Source organism: Taudactylus pleione, unplaced genomic scaffold, assembly GCF_031769625.1.
Source record: "Taudactylus pleione unplaced genomic scaffold, aTauple2 ptg000129l, whole genome shotgun sequence".
Classification (NCBI taxonomy): Eukaryota; Metazoa; Chordata; class Amphibia; order Anura; family Myobatrachidae; genus Taudactylus; species Taudactylus pleione.
In genome coordinates this window covers 11,452,158-11,473,764 of record NW_028284531.1, presented here as the reverse complement: position 1 = coordinate 11,473,764, position 21,607 = coordinate 11,452,158, and the positions used below count along the sequence as shown (strand labels likewise).

The window sequence follows — 21,607 nt, the reverse complement described above, 5'->3', positions numbered from 1 at the left end:
ACAACTAGTTCCTGTTTGGAATGTAAATTTACTTTTAAACGACTTTTAATCAAGAACATGTTGAAAAGAGTCCCCTCCACAGAAGGTGCGCATAGCGTGTGGTTCTGTACGTGGTACTGTGTGCTCTTCTACATGCAATATTATACTACTAGACAAAGAATACGGGCATGACCTAAAGTGGAAGCATACCCATGAATTCATGGACATAAGTCATTTGTAAACCATGTAGCAACATTGTGCATGTGCCCCTATGTGTATGGAGCAGACAATTATCCCCTCATACAGCTTACTGGAACTCTCTCTACTGATTGCCTGGGGCTGCTGAAATAACCAATAGGAAGCATCCTTTACTGTTAACTAATCACACACTTACTTTTGGTGAATATGACAGCAGCATAATTATTCTACAATCACAGTGTTGCTGCATGAGACTATGGGGCCTATTCATCACAACTAAAAATTCAATGGAGGTTATTAGGTTTAGAACTCGCATGGAGTTCTACTTAATTACCGGAGGAATTCATCATTCCTCCTCTCCATAACTATCTATTTTGAAAATCTGTCATTTTTTGCGATTACAGCTTTTAAGGAAATAGATACTTTTCCCTCTCTGCTCTAATTTACCGAAGCTGTAATCGATGTTGCGCATGCGCCGTTACATTCACAAAATCGTCGCATGCGCAGAGCTGCCCACAGTTGCGATAATTCTGTGGCCCCCCCAAACCCTCCACTCACCTCTCTGTCCCCCACCTACCTAGCCGCTGCACCTGCGGACCCAGACCTCACGTCTGAAGAGGAGAAAACCGTAAAGTTAAAATACATATATACATATATATATATATATATATACACATACACACAGTGTATATATATATATATATATATATATATTTATTTTTTAACTTTACTGTGTTCTGCCAGGAGAACACAGTCAGAGCAGCAGCCGGAGCCGGGACGAGGGAGTGACAGAGCGAGCCGGAGGACCTGCTCACACTCACAGCAGGTAAGTATAAAAACCGCTGTACACCACCTGAGAGTGGCGTATAGTAAGTTAGTAACACCTTCAAAATCCGAAAATACATAATTTTCAGAATTTGATGAATAGTCTAATTTCTACATCCCCATACTAATGTATGGGAAATTAACGCAGGCAGATTAAACCTGGAGATATCAGTGATATCTCCTGTGTTAAGTGTGTTAGTGAATACTAAAATAATGGTAATTAAGGGAAATGTCCTTAAAACCGTTATTTTAGTGTTGATGAATAGGCGCCTATGACGTGGCCCCCCAGGGACACCTGCAACTATAGTAGTGCCATCTCTGCATCCTGATCATCATAATAAACTTTACTCTCATCTATTTAAAAATAATTCTATGTATGTGAATCTCACCTTCAAAGTTGCAAACTGAGGTTTTGTGGCACCCTAGATGAGAAATTAAAAAGGGGCCTCAACCCAGAATATTATTCTCTTCTGGGATTCGGTCCATGGTCTCTTGAACTCCCTTTTGAAATCCACAGTGGCAAAGGACCCCTGGATATTTGTGTTATGCTACCCACCCCTAGACCTTGATACATTTTCAAAGAAAGTACTTATGCATATTCTGTCAGCGGCTAAATCCTTGATAGCCCTTAACTGGAAAACTATTCCTCCACCAACTCTTTCTGTGCTTAAATACCAGATTTGGCATGTGGCTGCTATGGAGAAGATAACTTATTATGTCCATGATAGGGGCCATGTTTTTACTCAAGTAAAACTCCCTGGCTCTCTGCTGAACGTAGACCTTCATCTCTCTCTACCCCTGAGAGCTGAACACCTGCGGAGACCCTTGGGTGGCTTAGTCTGTCTTCCTCATCTCAAACTACTGCCTCTAATATTACCAATTTCCCTACAGATTGGTCTGTCTGTACATTTTCATTGAATCTATCGCTATGGTAACCCTTGCCCTCTCCCTTGCCCGCCCTGTACTTATTCCCCTTATAACAGTCTGTGTTGTTTCCTAACTTTCTATTTGCATTTGTGCCCTTTGCTAATATTTACCTATGTTATTTTTAGTGTTTTGTTTCTATTTTGGGCTGGATCACGCTGTGACATTTAATATTTGCTATATTTATTTTTCCACTGTATTATTAACACAGCTTTAATGTTTATTTTTCTGTTTTATTGACTGACCGTTAAAAATAAAGAATTATAAAAAAAATAAATAAAGGGGGCCTCAACTATTTGCCACACAAGCAATTACACTGCCATTGCCACCAACACATAGCCCCATAAAAATCGTTTTCTAGGTAAGCAATTAGCTGTTTTATTCATCAATCCCTACCTTTTGGTTTCCATCCATTTTCTGCTCTACGCCTGACCGGATCCCTCACATTTAAATGTTTTTTTTACTAGTGACAGAGACACACCTACACCATATATAGTATGCCAGGAAGGTACATAAGGTGTCATTTATCCGAGCCGTAGCTAGACTTTTTGGTGCCCTGTGCCAGAAAGAGCATTGGCGCCCCCTCATTTTTCAAAGGGACATAATGGACCCAAAAAAGGGTCATGGCTTCATGGGAAGAGATAGGGGAGGCCAGGAGATGCTGGGGATGAAATAAGACAAATCTACAAGCAAGAATGATAATAAAGATAAATTTGACAGGCCCAAACAGCACCCCCTGACCTGTGGTGCCCTGCGCGATGGCACCTGCCGCACTACTCTAGCTACGACCCTGTCCTTTATAACATACAGAATTATTGAGATTTCCAACCAATTCTGCAGTGAGAAAGAATGTTCTAAGGCCGGGCACAAGCCAGGGCGACTGTGCTGATGCAAGCAGCAGCCATGGGAATCTCTCGCTCCATACAACGCATGCAAAGTGTTCACAATTATTTTACTTTATAAATGTTTATAAATGTTGTCTTATTTCTTAATTATTTTACACCACTTACACATTCCCTCTTTACCAATTTTTCTTACAGTTAATATTGTGTTCTCGAAGTCCCTTCAGACAATACCTTGGTGGGCACAGTTTGGTATTGCAGACTCTCGTCATTGCAGGGGGACGCATGGAGCTGTCACACAGGGAGCTGTTCGCAGCCCGCTTTGTCTGCATGTGAAGGCAGGCTGCTATGGCTTCTTGTCTTCCTGGATTAAAGAAACATAAAAATAAGGAAGGAAAGATATAAATACAAAGGCATATGTCCAATCGTTCACAAATAGTGAATAGGAAATATTATACTCAATTTAAGAGTAATTAAAACCATTTGTTCCTGGAATTAAATTACTAATTTAACTGAATTCACCATCTTATCTATAGGTACAAGGAATCAAATTTGACTGAAAAAATTACATTTTATAAAAATAAATCTGGTCTTTTAACAATAAATAATTTTTTTTAAAATAAAAACAGTATAAATTGAGGTGGCAGTCTTAGTTAGGGCAGCATCTGCCTCCTCCCTCCGTTGGCTTGCTGGCACTCGTCGCCAAAAGTCAGTGTTTACTCATCCGACCCTATAGAACTAAACCAATAGGGAATTCTGCCCAGCCCCCATACTTGAGCCTCTGTTCCCTCTATTTAATTATCCTGATTTCTTCACTGGATGTAAGCTCCCTACTTTCCCTCTATGGCAGTCAAACTAGTATAAAATATCTGAATGACCTCTCAACTAACCATTCGTCCGTTATATATATATATATATATATATATATATATTCGGATCCCTATGCTTGAGACAGACATCAACTTGAGGCCTGATCTCCATAATTTATGCTGAGATCAAACCTTCTGTATCTTCTTTGAGAGATTCTCACAAGTTGGTGTGGAAGTCGGACCTCGGAAAGTCTTTGGAGGACGAGTACAGTACTGTCAAGAAATTCGATCAAACATGGCTTCCAGTTCTATTTGTGCTATGAGTTAAAGAAAATGCTCTTAGCTTTTATATCACTGGTACTAAGGACCTGATTCAGACCCGGCCGCAAGGTTGCGTTCGCATGCAGCCGTCAGCAGCCAAAGTATGCAAATCCTGCGATCGCTAACAAGACATTAGCACGCCCACTATGTCTTGCCTTGCGATCGCGGTATGTATTTAGACGCCCACCAGCCTGACACAAGACGCCCACTTTCCCTTAGTAACACACGTCATCTCCAGGAAGTGTATTAAACAATCGGTAACATCGAGTAACATCGGACCCATATGCAGCACTTGTGGCTGGCCATACCCTACCGCAAGCACTGTGAGTGCTGCTGTGTGTAATTCAGCCATGTGACGTGTATGCTGACAATGTGTCTTAATTATGCACGCCCCTGAAACGGCGTTCAGACACAGATATGCGCCTGTTTTCGCATCACCACACCCCCGTTATCATCAAGCACTCCCTGTCACCACCCACAAACGGCACATCCTGTCACTCATTCTAGCGAGGTATCTGTGTACAGGGTGCGAGCGCTTCCAGATCACATGGACTAGTTTGCGCACTCGCACTGCTTCTTGTAAACATGCGCAGACTGCAAACAACGGCAGTCTACCTGCGAATGCAGACTTGTGACCGAGTCTGAATCAGGCACTAAATTCCTTTTGAGGCTCGTTCCTTTACATTTGGTGGGTTTGCCCCAGACGACAAGCCTTTTGGCATGATAGAGATGTGTCCACATTACATCTATCCTCCCCATGCGCCACAAGTCACATTACACATAACGTGTGAGCACCGTGTGACTCGGTAACTTTTTTTGTGCAACTTTTCCCTTAAAATGCATCTTATTCGCAAACTAATGTGAATAAGTCGCATAAGCTTATGCTGATTAAAATTATATATTCTATGTGCGACTGCGGCTGTATCTGCATGTGAAATGCTACGTTACAGTGTCATGGGCTCATTACACCACTGTCTTTTATTGTTGTTTTATAGCCTCTTCAGTTGTTTTTTTTGTCTTGAGCTTTTGTTTTTGTCAGTGACTTGCTTGTATGTTCCATGTACAGTATGTTTGTATCATCAATAAAATTATATTTAAAATTAAATAAACAAAACAGTCATATTGGTATCGCTATCTCAAGATTCGTGCATTGATTACAATGTACAATAATAATTTTCTATTATTGGTTACCTACAATGAACACTGTTTGGCCATGTATAAATTCCCAGGTTTCAAAGCACACCAAAAATGGATTACAGTATATACATTTATCATTACCTAAGGTCTATTCTATCCCTACAATGTGCGCCATGGAAGCCAAGGCGCACGCCACCCTCCAACGGTTCCCACTATGAGGGTGACAAGACGACTTAGCGCACTGTAGAGGAACAGCGATGGGCTAAGTGTTAGAGTAGGGGGCAGAACGGAGCATTACGTAATCATACTTACTGTTTTACTAAAATAAGGTCAGACGGATTGGGCCAACATATCGTCAAAATCGGCTAATGTGTACCCACTACAGTATGTCATGCCATGTGCGCTCCCATCATGTAACTTCAAGGCTTGACTATATAAGCAAATCCATCTATGTAGCGGTCAACAGCATTTGACTTTAATGCAATATGGATGCAAATGCCGTCGCTAGGATATGTAAAAAGACACCCACTAGCCGTGTCTCATGCCCGCTGCTTGCGTATAAGGATGCAACCATTGGATGCACATTGGTCAATCATCGGACTTCTGAGTAACCCTATGGCCACAAAGAATGGCTGACGGAACCAAGACACCGAAGCATTAACAACTGAGTACGGAATTGCAGTTGCAGGCTGTGACACGCCCCCGAAAGGGTCGCAATAGGCATGTGTTTGAGTCCGCCCACAAACGGCCCCTGACTGCCAATCACTTTGCGAATAAACTCCGAGGCCGCCATCGCAAGACCATTTGCAGCATTGCAGGACATGCACAGTGCAGCTCAGACATGCACAGTTGAAAAAACATTGGCCATTTGCAAAGACATTGGCATTGCGTCCATCTCTGAATAAGGCCTATTGTAGGATTAAGCTACCCATATATAGGCAGACCCAGTCACTCAGGTGGAATCCTAAATCGGAGTCTTCAATGAATAGATCTGTGACCATCTGGACAGCATACACAAGCAAACTGAACAGATCGTGCTGTGTAAAGCTCAATCAGAGCAACCGGATCACATGAGGTGAAGTTACTGTGCGGTCAATGAAAGATTCAACTGGTATGGACCCGTCCTGATAATCACAGTCATCTGGCAGGTTGGCCATTTTCAGAACACACAAAACCAAATCCAAACTGTTGTGTGTGCACATGGGCAGCATAAGAATATAATTTACTACTCACTGTTCAGATATATAAAAGCAATAGACTGTACCTCCTGAACAAGTGCTGGAGCAGGATGTGAAGCCAATATATTCCCAGTCATACATCTCAGCAGAATCCTCCTCTTGTGGTGGAAGTACTGATGCTTGGTCCATTGTATCACCATGACACGGGAGGAGATAGCAAGATCTTTCCACATCTGGTTTTTCATCCTCACATTCCTCTTCTGGCAATTCCAGTTCAGTCTGAGTAAATGTCAGCAGAATACGGCACTTGACATCTCTCACCTGTACACCACGACCACAAGTAGCACTACAAGGTGACCAGGCTTCTGGGATAAACCTGTGTGGATGATTTATGGTACATCATAGTGGAAACTACAATATATATGCACTTTGAACTTACACTCATTGTATAAAGATATTACTATAGTACAAAGTTATTATTAGGGATATATTTACTAAGAATCGTGTCTGTTCGATATTAAACACCAGGGGACTTACACTATAGCAGCATGTAATCCCCTTGCCATAATGTAAACCAACCCCAAACTAGTAAACCCAGGGCTGGCAATCCTCAGAAAGTGGGGACCCCCAGTGGCTTCATGAAGGGGGTGCAGGCCGCACCAGGGTGTCACCCTGGGAGGGGGTGACACCCAAATGCCGGCTCCTCTGCAGTGGCAGGAGCCGGGTGCTGCAGTGTGACATTCCCCTGCAGCACCCGGCTCCTATCATAGAAGAGCCTAGAGGAGCCGAACGTGCTGACCGCCAAGTCTCCAGGGGCAGCCCAGCATCTCCGGCTATGCTGGGATGCCCCGGGAGTGAAGTCATCGAGATCCCCCATGACGCCACGCCCCTTTATTTTAGGCCAATCCCCCCTTTTGGACGCCGGCACACAGAGATAATCAGAGTGCGCACCGGGTGTCACCAGACCCAGTGACGCCTCTAGGGACCCCCCCCCCCCAAAAAAAAAAAAAAACAAGGATCAACCAGCCCTGGACTGAAAGCTCTTCCCCGCAACACTGGTGACAGTGGGTGCCCTTCAGTGTAATCGCGTTGTTTGTTTTTAAAGAAATCCGGATCCTACATGGACAAGAGGACTGACCAGCACAGGGAGTAGGTTAGTATGTAGTGTGAGTGAGTGAGTGAGTGATAAAGTTTTAAAACATGTTGTGTGTTTGTCCTGTCTTTTTATTTTAATATTCTCTTCACAGTGGGGGTACAGGTGTCAGCAGCCTGCTGGCACTTGTGGTTCTACAAGTTCCGCAGGGCAGGCTTGTTGAGACTTGTAGTTCCACTGTGAAGAACAATATTAGTATATTTAATTTAACCCATTACCCCTGCACTCACTGCCACCAGGGGTGTAGGGAAGATCAGGTTGCTCCTCAGAAGGGGGACCCCTTATTTGGGGAGGTCCCCACTTTCCAAGGATTGCCAGCCCTGAGCTGACCAATTTGGGGCTGGTTTACATTATGGCAGAGGGATCCCACACTGTGTCTCCCTGCTATAGTGTAAGCCCATCGGGTGGTTCAGCCCGGTGCCTGTTATAGGAAAAGAGGGGGGAACCCCACGTCTGTTTTCCACCCGTATTTCCAGTACCAGAATGCTCAAGGGCTGACTATGCTTTTTTTGGGGGGGGGACCCCATGCTGTTTTGTTTTACCTTTTCTTTAACCTATAGCAGAGAAGCACTGCATAGATCACAGTGCTTCTGCTGAACACACTGCTGAGTCATTTTAAGCTTCTATTTTGACCCGAGTTTGCTCCATTTACAATCGTGTCTTCAGACATGATTCTTGGTACTTCCCTGTGTTGTATTCCTGTCTATGGAAAGTCATACATGCCTACTCTCCGGGAAGTTGCGGGAGTCTCCGGTAACCCCCCACACCACCGGAGGAGTAAGCATATCACCCACATCCCGCCCACTTCCTAGTGAACTGAGCAGGATGGGGAGATTTTACACTGAATTTTCGGGTCCATAGGGAAGGGTCAGGGCTAAATGAAAAAAATTGTGTCATTTAGCCCCACCCCTCCTCACAGACCCGCGATTCGTGGGGGTTTTCCCGAAGAGGAGAGCAGCAGGTCCCCTCCAGCTGCTACCGGAAAGGGGTGCCCAAGAATGTCGGTAAAAATATGGAAAGTACTTGCGAATTGTTTTGATGGTGTATTGACTTGTATTTGTGTGTTTTACCGTTGTTTGCAGATAGAATCGTGTTTTTACACCTGTGTTTGTCTTTAGTAAATCTCTTTGTTTGAAAATCAAGGGAAACGCGCCCAGGAATGCATTCTCGGACAGACACGATTCTTAGTAAATATACCCCTTAGAATGGACAATCAGCAAAATGTGTATAAATTTAACCAGTATTCATGGCAAGAACCATTGCATACTTTTTAGCATTTCTGCTAAAAGATTAAAAGCCAGGAGGGTAACCCAAAGCCAGAAGGATAGTCATACAGAGCCAAATGTCAAAACAAAGGTAATAATTCAATAAACTGTAATTAGGACACATGTTCAGAGAAGCTGGTTCAAAACGCCTCTCTCAATAAATTGCCAATGTGTGGTTCTCATACATCATCTTATATAGGGCTGAAAAGAACCTCATGTTCTGGCAACTAATTACTAGCAGCAGGATACTAGGGCCATTCTCTGATGCAGGTCTACACAGATGAAATAGGGCACTGTGGTTGTTAACAGGTGTTGTGGCTCATAGTATAAAGCAGGGGTGGCCAACCAGTGGCTCTTTTGAGTTTCTGGTGTGGCTCGCGGCTCGGCAGACCCCCACTAGTACTGAAAATGCTGGTCTCTGAAGCGATCAGAGACTAAAGAAGCCTCTGATCGTTTCAGAGGCCAGCGTTCCCAGTAATGCAGTGCGTGGGTGACGTCAGTTAAATCCAGCAGGCAGCGGAAGCGTCAGCAGCAGCGATGGCAGGACTCGGGACACCCGGATGGCGTGGAGAGGTGCCAGCATGAAGACAGGTAAGTTTCTTCTTAGGAGTATGTGGGCACTACCTTATAAGACACAACTACAGGGAGTATTGCAAAAGGGGCACAACTAATGGGGGACTTGCTTAATGGGCACAACTACAGGCTGTATTGCAGAAGTGGCACAACTACTGGGGGACATTGCATAATGGGCACAACTACAGGGGGGCATTGCATAAGGCCCACAGCTACTGGGGGCATTGCTTAAAGGGCACAACTACAGGGGGCATTGCAGAAGGGGCACAACTACTGGGGCCACTGCATAATGGGCACAGCTACAGGGGGCATTGCAGAAAGGGGAAAACTACTGGGGGCATTGCTTAATGGGCACAGCTACAGGGGGCACTGCATATGGGGCACAACTACAGGGGGCACAGCATAATGGGCACTGACTTCTCAATGTATTTTATGTGGTTCTGGATTTCAATATGTATTTTATTTGGATGTGTATTTTAAATGCATTTTATGTGGATCTGGCTAGTTTCTGTGTATTTTATGTGAACGTGGCTATTTCAATGTTTTCTATATTGCTCTGGCTTTTTCTTTCACTTCAAAAGTGAAAAAATTATATTGGGAACTTTATGTAAATTGTGTATTTTCAATGTGCTGGGCTCGCCCCCAGTGTGACTAAAAATGGGGGTGTGACACAAGGTCATGCTCCTGCGAATGTCATACCAAAGGCGTGCGCACATAAATGGGGCGTGGCCTTTTTGGCTCTTTGCCTCTGACTGGTTGGCCACCCCTGGTGTAGAGTCTCCACTGCTGCAACCTAGAGTTTACTTTTTTGAGTCCTACAAGCAACAGAATTTTCCCAGGAAATGGTCTTGTCAAGTGGCATAAGAAACACAACGTCTGTAGCAGAAAAGTGATGACATCATTTTTACAAAATATTGGACCTTCAACTTACGACCCCTGAATGTGGGCTTCATCTTATATGAGATACCTGGTGAGGGTTTTGGGACTCCATTAAACAATCCCTGAATTAGTAAAGCCCCAGACATAAGCATTGTCCAAAGCTGTAGGCATGCAATAGAAAACAAGTTTGCAGCCCTCAGCCCCATGCCATTTGAGATCAGCAGACCCCATGCACAAATACTTTCATCAGCACTGTTCCAGTCTGATCACCTGGGGATCTCAAACGTCATTTACACATCTCTCCATCATGTAGCACAGGAATAAAAAATAATTATGGAATAATACATAACATTGTTGAAACCTATGCTGTAGGCAAAAGGGCCCAGGGGGCAGCATTTAAAATCATGATGGGTTTCAACTGTCATCACATTCCACAACTAAAAACAAAAAAAGGTCAGGCTCACATTGTTCTTGGCTCTGATTTTCAAGCAAGTCATATTATATTCTGCCAGTAAAAGAAAAAAGATCTTTGAAAGATCTTTGAATGTTGTACAGTAATATAAATGTAGGACACTAGCAGTGGTAGACCGCAAAGGCCAAGGTATTTATCTAGCACGAGGCTGGTTTGGCAATGCTCAGGTCTATGCTTTGGAGTACAGCCGCACTTATTCCTTTGCTTTTCATAGTCACAAAACAAGACCGGCTCTAGGTATATACACTTAGGGGCATATTCAAATTGGAGCGAAAAATCAGTTGCCGGACTTTTCGCCGTCATCGGAGGTTTTGCCATTGATAAGTTATCGCGCTCGTCCCCGCTTATCCCTGTACTCAATTGCAAATCGGTGAAAACGGGACCCGGCGAAAACTAAATTAGCAAAAAGTACTGTCATTTTTGGGGAAATAAGCCTGACACCCCCAAAAAAGATGCTCTGACATCGGGGTTCACTGTGGGTACCCCCAAATAGCCCTGCAAAAGGTATTTGGGGTCTTTGAATGGTCTCAATAGGTGCTATGTAGCGTCTTTGGGACAGTGGTGAAGAATAGCATTTAACCACTTTTTGGGGGGGAAAAGAAGTAGTCCCATCAAATTTTGGTACCTGAAATGGGTACAAGCATATTTTTAAGTGGCTAAAGTGAACTTGTAAAATTTGTGAAAAATCCACCTGCTGCAAGATTCTGCAATCAAGAAAACACCTGGGGCATACTTGGGGAGCCCCCCTGATTCTATTTTGCTAGTTTAAAAGTTTGTACCCCAATTTTTATTTATCGCCCCCAAAATGAAAGTACCTTTTTTGGGGTGTCCTGTGGTACTTTTTAAAACATTTTTGACACAGAATACCTTTGGGGGCCTGTCCAATGGGTGCAGGGTGGTTTTTGGAAGTCTGCACCCCTAAAACCCCAATTCTGCACTTGTTCTCGCCTCCTATTCATTGGTGGTACTTTTTCGCTGGTCCCAATGCATAGACTTTTCGCTCCGGCGAAAAGTCGGGAAAATTGAATACGGGGATAAGTCAAACCTGCGAAAATGATGTCATCGGCGATAAAGTATCGCTGATAACGGCTGTTCGCAGCCTAATTGAGTAGGGCCCTTAATCTGTGCTTGGAAATCACAGCATAAGGACCATTTACTTCAATGTCTGACAGATGTAGTGCTCCAAACTGTGCCCAGTTAATTAGCACTTTCATTGGTTGGGAATGGGCAATAGGTAGCACTTCCACGGACACATTTTTGGATCTTAAGCCGGGGGTCCCGGCATCGGCAAGTGCATAAACACTTTCTGATGATGGGACCAACATCGTGACAGTGGGGGCCATGGTGCATTCGGCAGCATGGCCCTCCCTGACAATCTCGCCCGTCGGATCTGAATGCAGGTCCGATGGGCGATGTCGCTGATGATGCCCGCTCCCGAGTACATTGAGTGTACATACTAGAAGATGTTGCCAACATGTAGTCCGATCCCGCCGGATCGGACAACATATCATCTAGTGTGCACTGGTCATTAGACTGACAAAAATAGATGAACTAGAAGTACCAGTGGGCCCTTAATGCCCCGCATGTTGGTACTTGTGGTTCTCCAAGTACCAGCATGCAGTGGAGGCTTGCTGGGACCTGCAGTTTTACTGTTAAAGACAATGTTATTACTTCTATTTTTACACCACATAATCAAGCCGGCACCCACCGCCCAGGGGTGCCGGTGATAGCCCCGGGCTATCATCCCAGGCCTGGGGTGCCCTGGAGAGGGGGACCCCTTTATTTGGGTGGTTCCCACTTGCCCAGAGTTCCCCAGCCTGGGCTGACCAGCATAATGCTTTGGCCGGGGGACCCAGTGAAATGGTTCCCCTGGCTGTGGCATTACACCTCCACTAGAAAGAGTCCAGTGGTGGTTATGGAAAATATGGGGGACCCCTACTCTATTTGTCCCTGTATTTCCAAAACCAGGACCGGATCGTTGAGCCCAGTGCTGGTTTTGCAAAATACAGGGGGACCCTTACGTCTTTTGTCCCCTGTATTTTCAGAACCAGGACTGGCTCTGCTTTTAGGGGGGGACCCCATGGCATTTTTTTAATTTAACACTTTACAAGCATTTTACACACAAATGCATGCATGGATCCCGCTGATGCATGCATGCATCTGTGCCTTTCATACCTGCTCATGCTAAAATCGAAAGCGTGAAGCAGGTCTGTTATTTTGGGGATTTGAAGTTTAATTTGTTGTTCCTTTTCAAATCAAATCTTAGTAACTGTGGGATTTGTATGTGGTCTATGTGAAAGTACCAATGTTTTTCCGATGTTCGATTTTGATTTGAGTGAAATTCGGGATTTGAGTGAAATTCGGTTTTATGTTCGATTTGACATTCGATTTTGCCTTTAGTAAATCTACAAATGCAAAATCGAATGACAAATCACACTAAAATCAGAATTGAACATTAGTAAATATACCTCCTAGAGTGTATACTCCAGGGACGGAATTAGCGGCGGTGCAGCCGGTGGCTTACACCGGGGCCTGCTGTGGTGCAGGGGCCCAAAGCTGCCGCTGCACCCGCCGCTAGTGTCTCCGCTGCTAGTGTAGGGCAGACCGCAGTGAGAGTGGTCTGCACTACATAGTAACAAACACACAGCCGCCAGCGGCTGCTATGTCCACGGAGGGAGCTGGCTGGAGCTCACTCATGAGCTCTGCCTTCCGGCTCCCCCCACAGCGTGTGATGGAAGAGACGTCATGACGTCTAACCCTTGTTGCAGGAGAAGACCAGGCCGTTAAATGGAGCGGAAAGCGGCGGTCGCGTCAGTAGCGGGAATTCAGGTAAGTTTTTTTTTGTGTGTGTGTTTGTGTGTAAGGGGCACTGGCACTGCTTGGGGGGTGCTACAGGGGGCACTGTATAGGGGGCCGCTACTGGGGGCACTGTATGGGGCGGCCGTTACTGGGGGCACTGTATAGGGGGGCCGCTACTGAGGGTAATGCATAGGGGGGGGACTACTACTGGGGGCAATGTATAGGGGGGCTACTACTGGGGGCACTGTATAGGGAGGACTACTACTGGGGGCAATGCATAAGGGGGACTACTACTGGGAGCAATGCATAGGGAGGAATACTACTGGGGGCACTGCATAGGGGGGACTACTACTGGGGGCAATGCATAGGGAGGACTACTACTGGGGGCACTGTTTAAAGGGCACTACTGGGGGCACTGAATTGGGTGGCCACTACTGGGGGCACTGTATGTGGGGCACTACTGGGGGCATTGTATATGGGGCACTACTCTGGGCACTGCATAGGGGTACCACTACTGGGGGCACTGCATATGGGGACCACTACTGGGGGCACTGTATATGGGGCACTACTGTGGGCACTGCATAGGAGGACCACTACTAGGGGCACTGCATAGGGGGGCCCAAAGCATATTTTTGCACCAGGGCCCACCACTCTGCTATACTCCATACTGCGTGAGAGAAGAGGTGTAGCATACAGACGCAGCAAAACACCTCTCACAGTGTACTAGGAAATTGTTTTATACAAGTAAAAAGTGGTAGATGTAGCACAACGGAAATATGGGAAGGAGTCCCGGGTCGCAAAGGGGGATACTTTTGGATCCCTCCACTCCTGTCCGGCTCCTTCTGCCGGATATCGGGGTTCTTGTGCGCATGCGTGACCTGTAGGGCATGCATGCGCACTGCTCTTGTGAGCAGTGAAAAGATTTACTGCTCCCAAAGGAGCAATGAAGCCGCTCGCTGGGACAGCTGATTTTGGGATCAGCTGCCTCAGCGCTGGAGCAATGATGAATTGTTCCGGCGTCCGCTGCGAGTCAGTGTGTTAATTATCGGGATCTGTTCGGACTTCGATAATTAACATCATGAATAGGCCCCCTGAGTGAGTTCATCAGGAATTGGGAATTATTCAGCTCTGGCTCAGTTTCTGTTATACCCCTTTCACACTGCCATCAAATAACCCGGGTTACTGCGAAGTGAAAGGGGCAGTTAAAATAACCCGGGTCGAGCGAACTAGCATTTCAACTCGGGTAGCGAGCAGGGTTGAACACGAGTATGTTTGCTACTATGTAGTGCAGACTGCTCTCACTGCGGTCTGTCCTACACTAGCAGCGGGGACACTAGCTGCGGGTGCAGCAGCGGCTTTGGGCCCCTACACCACAGCTGCACCGCCGCTAGTTCCGTCCCAGGAGTATAGACTCTAGGAGGTATATTTACTAATGTTCAATTCTGATTTTAGTGTGTGCGGTGTGAACGGGTAACCCGGGTCAAGGCGACCCGGGTCCCGTTCACTGCATAGGGAGAGCCGGCACTTGGAGATTAGATAATCTCCAAGCACCGGCTCAGCAGCGATGGCAGTGACGTCATCAACCTGGTATTATTGCAGGGTTGGGCCACCAGTCTAAAAGGGGTCTCAGGTAGGCCGCATCCGGGATAGCCGCGTGCACAAATCCCGGGTGCAACCCGCCAAATGCGATGTGAAGGGGGTATAACCAAATTAGGGTTGTTAAATCATGGACATGAGACTAAAAGAAGCAATATACATGAATATCAAACACTTAGATATTTATATTACCTTTTCAGCTCCACAGAATTTTCCAATAAAATGCATGAAATAAATGACGCAGGATGCAGTCTGCATTTCAGTGAGGCACGTGTAGAAGTATTAAAACATTTCTACATTAGAGTTAACACACTGTATATTGTCATTGTATGAAGCAGCAAATTATCTACAGAATGTTCTAATCCCGCTGAGATTACGGCGATAAGAAGAATTTCTACTTACGTTGGCTGATCTGATGCTGTTCTAGTCTCCTCTAGTTCCTGGGCTTGTTTCAGCCACGGATGTTTTGCTTCCACAGGGAACTTTTCTAGCAGACAAATAAATACAACTCTCATTGCTCGACAAAACATGTCATTTATAAAAAGTCTCAAATAAAACTGCCAAATTGGTTTATTATCAGCGGAAGTAGAATATATTACCTCTGGGTTTATAACATGGCACAGTTACAATGCATTCCTCCTTTATATGTGGCTTTAGCTGTGGATTGCAGCCTCCAGTGTGTTGTCCACGATGGTCATTGCATAATACTACTCTATAGCGTAAGCCTCGTCCACATGTCACTGTACACTGAATAAATACAGAATGATAGCATGGCATGTTAGAGAAAGCTGAAGCCAATCAGGTGCAAAGTGAAACTTTACTTTTTCTTTAGAAATGCAATGTCCTATTTATATTTTATAGGGAGATATTCAATTCCTGGCAATGACAGTAAGGTGTGATCCGATCGTTCCTACTGCACCTGGTGATCACCGACATCACAGATTTTTTCTCACATCACAGAGGTGCGCAGGAGTGATGTTGGGGAACTATAATTAGCGTGATATGTGCAGCCACACATCCCTGCTAATTAATACCCCGTCATATGTGTATTCAACTAGGGTCAACTCAAAACATTTCTTGCATTTATTCTCCACCTCCTGCTTGGCTATTGTTATGATGAGAGGAGGGGAATGAAGGCAGGAAGAGTCGAGTGGCGCACGTGTCCTGGGCGCTGTGTCGGACACATCGGTAGGGAAGGGGGGGAGTGCCACTGGCCAGGAGAAGCCAGCAGCAGCCAATAAGAGTCAGGCAGATTCATATTGGCTGCTGCACCCAGAGCCGGCACCAGGCTGGAGAAGCGCCGCCGTTGCCTACTCCATCTGCCAGGAGCCCACTGAGATTTTGTTACCAGCGGGTGCCCGGCAGCTCCTTCCCTGCAGTGGCAGCCGGAGGCTGGAGCTCTCTCATGAGCTCTGCCTTCCGGCTCCCGCAGTGGGTGAAGGGAGAGGCGCCATATTGCTCAGTGTGAGAATGGAGCAGTCGGACGGCAGCGGGCGTAGGAGCAGGGCTTCAGGTTACTATAGTATTGTGTTGTGTGTCTGTGTCTTTATGTGTACTACTGGGGGTACTGTATAAGGAACACTACTACTGGGGAACTGTATAAGGGACACTGCATAAGGGGCCCTGTATAAGGGGCGCTACTACTGGGGGCACTGTATAAGGGGCACTATTACTGGGGGCACTGTATAAGGGGCACTACTACTGGGGGCACTGTATAAGGGACAATACTACTGTGGCACTGTATAAAAGGTACTACTATGGGGGCACTGTATAAGGGAAACTACTACTGGGGGCACTGTATAAGGGAAACTACTACTAGGGGCAGGGAATGGGTATGAAATTCCCGTCAGCGGCAGCCCGACATGAGCAGAGTTCGAAGCAGCGGAAGGCCGACAGCGCTGGAAATCCTGATCGTGGATAGGTGAGCATCTACTAACCTAACCCCCCTAACCCTATAACCCTAACCCTCCTTAGGGGTGTCTAACCCTAACTCCCCCCCCCCAAGTGCCTAACCCTAACCACCCCTTTTCCCGCTGCCTAAACCTAAGTCCCCCGGGGGGTGCCTAACCCTAAGTCCCCCCCGGGGGTGCCTAACCCTCCCTCCCCCTAGCCTAACCCTCCCGGGGGGGGGGGTGCCAAACCCTAAGTCCCCCCCGGGAGCCCTAAACCTAACCCTCCCCCCCCCGCGGTTGTCCGCTTGCGGCGCCCGGCATCACTACAATCGGGATGTCGGACGCCGGTCTCCCGGCGTCGGGGAAATGCGGGCATCTACATCTAGACGCCCGGCATTTCACCCTTGCCGGGATATGACAGTCGGGAAGCCGGCTGCCGGTATTTAGGCAGTTGGCTTCCCGATTGCATGCCAGGGGCAGAGCCGTAACTGGACTTTTTGGTGCCCTGTGCCAGAGCATTGGCACCCCCCTCCCCAATTTTTAAATAGGGACATAAGATCGTGCACCTGAAAAAGGTGCATGGCCTCACGGGGAAGGGCCAGGGAAGAGATAGAGGCAGCCAGGAGATGCTGGGGATAAAAGAAGAGGAAGCTACAAGTGAGAATGATAATAAACAGGAAAATTGACAGGCCCATACAGCACCCCGTGCCTTGCGGTGCCCTGTGCCATGGCACTGGCCGCAGTACCCTAGCTACGGCCCTGACTAGGGGCACTGTATAAGGGGCACTATTACTGTGGGCACTGTATAAGGGGCACTACTATTGGGGCACTGTATAAGGGGCACTACTACTGGGGCCACTGTATAAGTGGCACTACTACTGGGGGCACTGTATAAGGGACACTACTACTAAGGGCACTGTATAAGGGGCACTACTACTGGGGTATTGTATAATGAGCACTACTACTGGGGTCACTGCATAAGGAGCACTACTACTGGGGACATTAAGTTACATATGGAATGGAAAGGAATGTTCCCAGACTGACGAGAAGCAGTGGCGTGTCATGTTGACATGCCCCCATTTTTCAGTGGCCAAGCAAGCCCTTTATGGCATGTGGCCACAACCATTTTTTGGTGTGTGCACACAGTTGGGAGGGGCATCATTTTTCTGCTTGCCCTGGGCGCAAAAGACCCTAGTTACGCCACTGAGGAGCAGTGTTCCCTATTAGTACAGAGTAGTCCTATCATACTGGTACAGAAAGATCTCGCTCTATAGGTAAAGAAGTTCCGATGTCCAACATTTTTTTTCAAGCATTATTAATATTGTAATTTTCAAATATCCACTCGGATATGATGTTTACATGTTACCTGTGACCATTCCATAGCCATCCACTTGGGGCAGTCAAAGAGGTTACATGTCTGCATGACGGCAGGTTTGGGAGCATACATGCATTTCCATTCATCCACCTGCAATATCTCCCCATGCATCGTTTCCTCTACACACACAATGCTACGTCTCTGAATGCCCCCGCCGCAGGAAACAGAGCATGCCGTCCATGGATTATGTTCCCACCTAGAACACGGAGGTCAAGAGAAACACATGTATAACTACTCAGGGATACAGATAGATACATTCATGTTAACTGATTTATTATTGACAATGGATACCAGCATTTGCCTAAGTGTACATATCACTGAGAAAAGTATTTGATAGTGACATGAAGATGATCAGAGAAATGTGGATGAGTCAGGATGACCACTCTAATACAAATGACATAGCTGGGCAGAAAGTGGAGACAGAAATGAGTAGAGAGCACATGTTATCTTACGGAGTCTTCACAGAATATCTCATTATAAGGCTACACACCAAAATATTCTTATCAGGTCACTTTAAGGCCTCAATGCCACTGCTACTAAATGTGTACTAACCTATTTACTGTGTAAAAGGCACGAAGATGGGTCTGAAAATGGAGCCCTTTGGTCCCTATGATCCCATACCTAGAGGCACAATTGTGATGGAGACATCTGTGTATCATAAACCCTTACCCACCACAATGTCTGCTCCATCCCTAGTCAGTATCTAAAAGAGCAGAGCAATCACTGCATTGGCAGTAATCTCACATTAGTCTGATTTAAATATAGTCAAATTGTATTACTGCATGGATATATTCATCACAAAGCCATAACATTTGTATTTTAGGCATCATTGTTACTCTAGTATTGGGCCCCTGACCTGACAATTCCCAGTGCAGTTGCATGGATCACTATAGCTATAGTTATGGTATGGGTATGAAGTCCATATCCCGATGCCGGCAGCCCGAAGGGAGAAGATCCCGACAGGGCAGGAAAGTACTCTATCCCTACCCCTCTCCCCCCCCTAACCCTCCCTTAGTGGTGCCAAACCATAACCTCGCCCCGAGGGTGCCCCCCCCTTACCACACCCTAAATCTAACCCTCCCGAGGGGGTGCCCAACACTAACCTCCCCCGGGGGTGCCAAACCATAACCCTCCCCCCTAGGGGTGCCTAACACTAACCTCCCCCCCAAAACCTAACCCCGCTATGCTCCCTAAAACTAACCCACCCCCCTAAGGGCGCCCGGACTTATCTTGTTCGGTCAGGTGTCCTTCGGTGTTCCGGTGTTGGGATTAAGATAGGCGTTGGTATTTCAACGCCTATTTTAAATCCCTTGTCAGGATTCGGATGTCGGTCTCATAACTACATCCTATAGTTACCTGTGTACAGGAGAGTTGCATCGGCATTGTGCTTTTCCAAACCCGCCCTGCGACACTGTATGCAGGTTACATAATCAAGTGCAGGCAGGGGCCTCCCCTGTAATACGCCTGAGATATGATATAAAAATTATCAGAATAATAAAAAGAAGATATTTATAACTTATAAACATCTTCTATGTTTATTGTAATCACTTTTATACAGTAGTTTACGCTCACCAGCTTTGTGGAGCTCCCTGGGACTGCAGGGAGACAATAGATGAGGCAGCCACCGCTCAGCCTCATTTCTCTATCTGCCTGCAGAGCTGAGGGCGGGGCCACACCACGGGCAGTAAGCTGCTCAGAAAGAGAGCTAATAGAGGCATGCCTCTGAGTATGGGGGGGGTGTGCCTTTAGCACTGATGGACACCATGGATGTGCCATGTGACCAGGAAGTGCACTGCAGTGTTTAGAGATTGGAGCTCAGCACCACGAGAAGACACAGTGATGTAGATTGGAGAATCAATGGACACTGAAGCTTAGTGTAGTGAGGGGAGAGTTACAGTGAGTAGGGCGGGAGACTTGTTCCCAGCACTCAGACCCATGTCTGTGTGTATCTCCCCAGCCATTGACCTCACCGCACGTCACTGACTTGGGGTCCTTCAGAAGTCACTGCTGGATAAACCAAACTCAGCCAATTATGTGTATCAAGATATCATTTATGCCAAGAAGAACCATTATTTTTTATTTTTATTGCTACATACCGTGGGAGAGGCTGGAAATGGTCGTAGGGCATTATCTCCTTAAACCCATCACTGTAATCACATACAGAAATACTGTAAGTCATTCTTCCTACATTAAACAAATCATTACTAAAATTCTGCATGCTAAGCAATACCATATGCAGTGCAGACCATCACTTCAGTCATGACTGTATTAGGAGAATATATATGTTGAATTCACACAAAACTTATATTTTGCAACATTTATTTAAATTTCAAAAAAGTTCCTTTTTAACATGAAATATACTGTGCTGTATGTCCACATATGCATTCTGCATTTTTTTTCAGGGTAATATGAAAAATCAATGAATATATTATATTCTACGTCAGCTGAGTGAGACCGCACTTCATAAGTTAGAAAATAAAACAGGGTGACATGGTATTTAGGAAGGAAATCATCTCTACATAACATTACAACATACAAATAAACCACATTTGCAAACAAAACATACTTTAATGCTGTGCAGCAGATATATGAAATCTACAAATATTACCAAAATAATAATAATAATCATCATAATTTAACCCCAAGGAGTAAATTTACTGAAGTGAGAGTTTTTAAAAGTGTAGATGTTGCCCATAGCAACCAATCAGATTCTAGCCATTATCTTCTAGAAGGTGCTTATTGAATGTTAACTAGAATCTGGTTGCTATGGTCAACAACTCTCACTTTAGTAAATATACCCCCTAGTGTATATTCATATAAGTTTTGTGAGGGATACATTGTTGCTTCTGTTGTCTACAGAGTGATATCATGTTTTTGGGGGTTGTACGAGCAAGATCTTTGCCTACATTATAAAGCAGAGTGAAGCATTTGGAGCTGTCAGCATTTTTCAGAGCCTTCCCTGCAGTCAGAACTGGCGCCACAGAAACAAATTGCAGCCAATATGATCCCTGACTTCTCTGGCTTGCTGTTGGCAGAGGTATCCAATTTTATGGAGAGTAAAAACATCACATTTATCACAGGTTTGTACACTTAAGAGGCTGTGTTTGTGTTCAGCTCTTCCCAGCCACCTACTGCTATCATTCTCAAGGCTTCAAAAACAGGATAGCAAGTACGATAAAGTGATAAAGTATTTGTGAATGATAGATTAATAAATTGAAAGTTGAACTCGGATCATTTTTAATGCTGAGCTAATGTGTCAGTAAATGCAATTCCAGTTTTCGCAGTTCCACTGCAAATTGGTGTTTTAGGAAACATTTTGGAAATGAAAGAGTGAACGTACATTTAAAATATGCTGTGGTCACAGGAAAATGATGTTTAACAACCAAAGGA

At 45.6% G+C, this 21,607-nt stretch overlaps 1 protein-coding gene across 1 annotated transcript in view; it reads right to left on the bottom strand.

Annotated features, from left to right (window-relative positions):
* Positions 1-21,607, bottom strand: part of ADAMTSL3 (ADAMTS like 3) — a 536,839-nt gene that overhangs the window by 94,989 nt on the left and 420,243 nt on the right. Inside the window, exons 12-17 of the mRNA XM_088472851.1 lie at positions 20,314-20,364; positions 18,209-18,413; positions 15,550-15,697; positions 15,353-15,437; positions 6,300-6,589; positions 3,003-3,132 (exon numbers count right to left, since the gene is read on the bottom strand). Of these exons, the coding sequence (XP_088328977.1) occupies positions 3,003-3,132; positions 6,300-6,589; positions 15,353-15,437; positions 15,550-15,697; positions 18,209-18,413; positions 20,314-20,364 (909 nt within the window). The remainder of the gene's footprint in view (positions 1-3,002; positions 3,133-6,299; positions 6,590-15,352; positions 15,438-15,549; positions 15,698-18,208; positions 18,414-20,313; positions 20,365-21,607) is intronic.